General features: G+C 37.0%; 1 protein-coding gene across 1 annotated transcript in view; it reads left to right on the plus strand.

Moving 5' to 3' along the window:
• LOC143025940 (uncharacterized) overlaps positions 1-5000 on the plus strand; it is a 17320-nt gene that overhangs the window by 5207 nt on the left and 7113 nt on the right. Inside the window, exon 3 of the mRNA XM_076185921.1 lies at positions 159-300. Coding sequence (XP_076042036.1) covers positions 159-300 — 142 coding nt within the window. The remainder of the gene's footprint in view (positions 1-158; positions 301-5000) is intronic.

Genomic DNA, 5000 nt, shown 5'->3' on the forward strand with positions numbered 1-5000 from the left:
TTTCATAGAAAGAAAAATTATATTCTGGAGGAAATGAACAAATCAAATAACTATTCAAGAGGCAGCTAAATAAAATCACCTGGCGACAACGAGAGTGATTACATCGCGTGGCGAAAGCCAGAATAAAGACTGAAAAGAACATAACTTCATTTAAACAGCTCTGAGAACGGGAGTGCTTATTGCTGAAAAGGTTTCGAAGACTCTTGTTGGAATTGTCATCGCCATGGGCCACGCGCATTTCATGGACGTCATTTCTGTTTTCTTTGCAATAGTAACTGCAATTAGCCTTGCAATGGCACAGTAAACAATTAAACATTCGACTAACGAGGGGATGTACATGGAATGACCCAACGACAGCCTGAATAAAGGGAATTTGCAACACTGAACAGAAAGGATTAATCAAAATCAACTCTACTGTCCCTACTACATAAGAGTGTCTCAATGAGATAATGTAGTAGGTATTGGATTCTTCCTAACTTGATATAATTGTTCTGTGTCTTCCACAATATAACCTATGGATGTATAGTGTCTATGTCTAGATCCCCCATAGGTCAGTGTTTTGTTGTGCAGTCCATTTCAAGGACTAGTCGTCAGTCACAAGAAAATTCTTTGGAGGATCTACTGAAAATATTGGACTTCAATTAATATTTCTTTGTTGCTTTCTTCCAACTCAACGTTTCTCCTTTCCAGAACCTTTGAAAGGGCAAAAGTGAAAATGTTAAATGTTATTATGAATGTGAGACTTTTGTATATGAAATGCCTGATATATATATATATATATATATATATATATATATATATATATATATACATTATATATATATATAAGTAAAAAAAACTTTTGTATATGAAATGCCTGATATATATATATATATATATATATATATATATATGTATATATATATAATATATGTATATATGTAAGTAAAGATTGACAAATATAGAGGTGAAATGGTAAAATTAAGAGTTAAGGCTAGCGTAGTGAGTTTATTCAGAACCAGAGGTTTCGACCCCTAGGGTCTTCCTCAGTGGGCTCATTATATATATATATATATATATATATATATGTGTATATGTATGTATTTATATATTTATATATACATATATATATATATATATATGCATATATATATATATACATATATATATGTATATATATATATATATATGTATATATATATATATATATATCCCGTCACTACCCTCGTCATCATGGTGTAGTCCCGAGGAGATGGCAGTCGTTCCCCGGACAAAGACAAAGATCTCAATCAAGTTTGACTAATCGTACACACACACACACACACACACACACACACAATTCACACAACTGGATATCAAGGATATAGATTAAGTTGGAACTGCATATGAATTTGAGTAGTATGTTTGAAAATTAAAGAATAGGAGACGGGACCCAACGAGTGTTGCTTCTCTCCTGTATACTACAATTAGGTAAATGAACACACACACACACACACACACACACACACACACACACACACACACACACACACACACACACACACACACACACACACACACACACACACACTACACAGCTTTTCTTCATGCTGAAGTAAGGAAAAAACCTCTTTATTCAGATTACATCTTTCCGTGTCACAGACTCCGTACTGACCTGCTATATCAGGTCACTGACCTGCTATATCAGGTCACTGACCTACCCTGTTTTCATCATATGATCAGTATCTTGCCTGGTTATCAATCCTGGACATCGCTTGACTACCAGACACGGATGATATTTTTCTCAGTTATTTTAAGGGGATTAAACTGGATTACCATATATGGACATTGAACTCTCAGGCTACTGTATAAGGGGAATGAGCTCTTCTGTGACCTTATCACATCAGTGAACTCTCTGGGTGGATTATACTTTGTATGATGCTACTTATCTCAGAGATTTTCTCATTAGGTAATGGTAATTCCCACTACAGGAGCGGCTGGTTGGTTGACTGACTGACTGACTAGCTGACTGACCGAATAACTGACTGACTGACTGAATAACTGACTCTTTTGCTGACTGGCTGGCTTACTGACTGACTGACTGACTGAATAACTGGCTCTTTGCTGACTGACTGGCTGACTGATTCACTGACTCACTGACTGATTGGCTGACTAACTGATTGACTGACTCACTCACTAACTGACTGACTCACTCACTCACTAACTGACTGACTGACTGACTGACTGACTCTCTGAGTGACTTACTGAATAATTGATTGGTTAACAACTGACTGGCTGACTAACTGGGTCTTTGGCTGACTGACTGACTGACTGACTGACTCTCTGAGTGACTTACTAAATAATTGATTGGTTAACAACTGACTGGCTGACTAACTGGGTCTTTGGCTGACTGAATGACTGATAGGCTGAGAGACATATTGACTGACTGGTTGACTAACTGACTGACTGTTTGTCTGACTGACTGACTGGATGACTAACTGAATGACTGATTGACTGACGGATTGACTGACTTACTGACTGACTCTCTGGCTGACTGATTGACCCGCTGATTGGCTGGCTGATTCCTACTGACTTAATTAATTAATTAATTAATTAGTTAATTAATTATTGTAAGAATCAATGAACGAATGAGTGAATGAATGTACAAATAAATAAACGAGTGAAAGTAAAATGAACGGAAGCAATTAGAAACATAAAATACATCACAATGAATAAATTAAGAACGAATGAATGAATAAATGAACAAATGAATGAATGAATTGTATACATAACTATATAGCTAGCACCGACACACACACACACACACACACACACACACACACACACACACACACACACACACACACACGAACAAACATACGAACACACACGAACAAACATACGAACACACACGCGCACACACACACACACACACACACACACACACACACACACACACACACACACACACACACACACACACACACTCACACACACACACACACACACACACACACACACACACACACACACACACACACACACACACACACACACACACACACACACACACACACACACACACACACACACACACACACACACACACACACACACACACACACACACACACACACACACACACACACACACACACACACACACACCAGCCTCACCTACCTCATTCCAGGATTCAGAGGAGGCAAACAAGGGCTAAGTGATGCGACACTCCGTTTCTCTCCTCCTTCCTCAACCTAGCGGCCTCACTACATTTGTCTGTTTTTCATTTTTTGTATATATTCATTGAGTAAATACCAGTTTGAAGATCATTCATATTTTATTAACATTACAACTGTAGATTTAAGAGCTTTACTGTCTAGTAGTTACTTTAGGGTTATTGGGAGGGCTACTAGAACATATCTCCGCATTTTCTTTAAGTACTTATGGGATAAATTGTTACAATATGGGAATTATTAATATACGAAAGTGTTTAAGGATGCGCATACCTTTCGTATAGAGAGGATTTTCTTTTGGGATAAATTGCTTCATTATGCGATTTAGCTATATACGAAAATGTTTAAAGGTACGTATACATGTCGTATATGGGGGATTTCCTTGACACATAACAGGGTGATGCAAAGTAGACCGCTTGGAAAAAGAAACTAACGAAGGAGAGCGCTTTCGTATATTACATCTTCAGAGCAAAAAGTACATAGTTGAATAGAAATACATAGTTTATACATACATGAAGAAGGAACAAGGACAGTTTTCATAAGAGTAGAGGACATTTAACCTTGTTCCTTCTTGTACATATAAACTATGTATTTCTATTCAACTATGTACCTTTTGCACTGAAGATGTAATATACGAAAGCGCTCTGCTTCGGTAGTTTCTTTTTCTAAGTGGTTAGTAAGAAGTGTAGATTACCTTATAGTAGTTGTAGTAGACACAAAGGTCAGTAATTACTCTCACCTCCTCCTTCCCCCTCCCCCCTTTCTTTTTCTTTTCGTCATATTGACCTTTATCTTAACTTTGTAACATTTCTCCTCTGCGGGACCAAGAAGGAGATTTCTAAGAACGTCTGAACTATTAACGTGGGAGGCTTGATCCTTCAGCAGTGTGTGTAAGTTTATGTGCATGTGTGTGTGTGTGTATGTGTGTATATTTTTGTATGTGTGTGTGTTTATGTGTATGTGTGTGTGTTATGTGTGTGTATATTTATGTGTGTGTATGTTTATGTGTATGTATGTGAGAGCATGTGTGTGTATATTTGTGTGTGTGTGCGTACGAATGTGTATACGTGTGTGCGTGTGCTTGATGTATGTGCGTTTGTGTGAGTATCTGTGTATGTGCGTGTGTGTGTGTGTATATGTGTACACACGTACGTACAGGTGACCTTCCACAAGCTTACCAGACACAGAAGCCATTTCCTTCATCATGAATTGTTTTTGCCGTAAAGACACGGATTCACCATTTCCAGGATTTCCGATTGTATTTACCGGACACAAAGCTCAACCATCAAATATTCGGAATATTGGTTCACTTTCAGCTTCTAATTCTCCTTGAGTGAATGAAATCTTCCATAGAGTAAAGAATAAAATCAGTAAAAGGAAACTTGAGAACTTACGTCAGGTGAATAAAATTAATGAATTTGAGGGATTTCTCGAGGTTATTTCGAGAGAAATTTTGTTCCTTTCGTTACGGAGGGGGTTGCCAATTTCTGAATAAAATTGCTTGGCGGCAACTAGTAGAAACGTCAAAAAGAATGACCAAGTACTTTTTGATTTTGTTTTGTTTTAGTAAAGTCTGTTCCTGTTACCTTGTCAGTGCCAACACACACACACACACACACACACACACACACACACACACACACACACACACACACACACACACACACACACACACACACACACACAACACACAAATATATATATATATATATATATATATAATTTTTATGTATATGTATACATATATACATATGTATACATATATATATACATACATATATATATATATGTATATATATATATATATGT

The sequence above is a fragment of the Oratosquilla oratoria genome, chromosome 6 (genome assembly GCF_046742065.1).
Source record: "Oratosquilla oratoria isolate Oo_2021 chromosome 6, ASM4674206v1, whole genome shotgun sequence".
Taxonomy (NCBI): Eukaryota; Metazoa; Arthropoda; class Malacostraca; order Stomatopoda; family Squillidae; genus Oratosquilla; species Oratosquilla oratoria.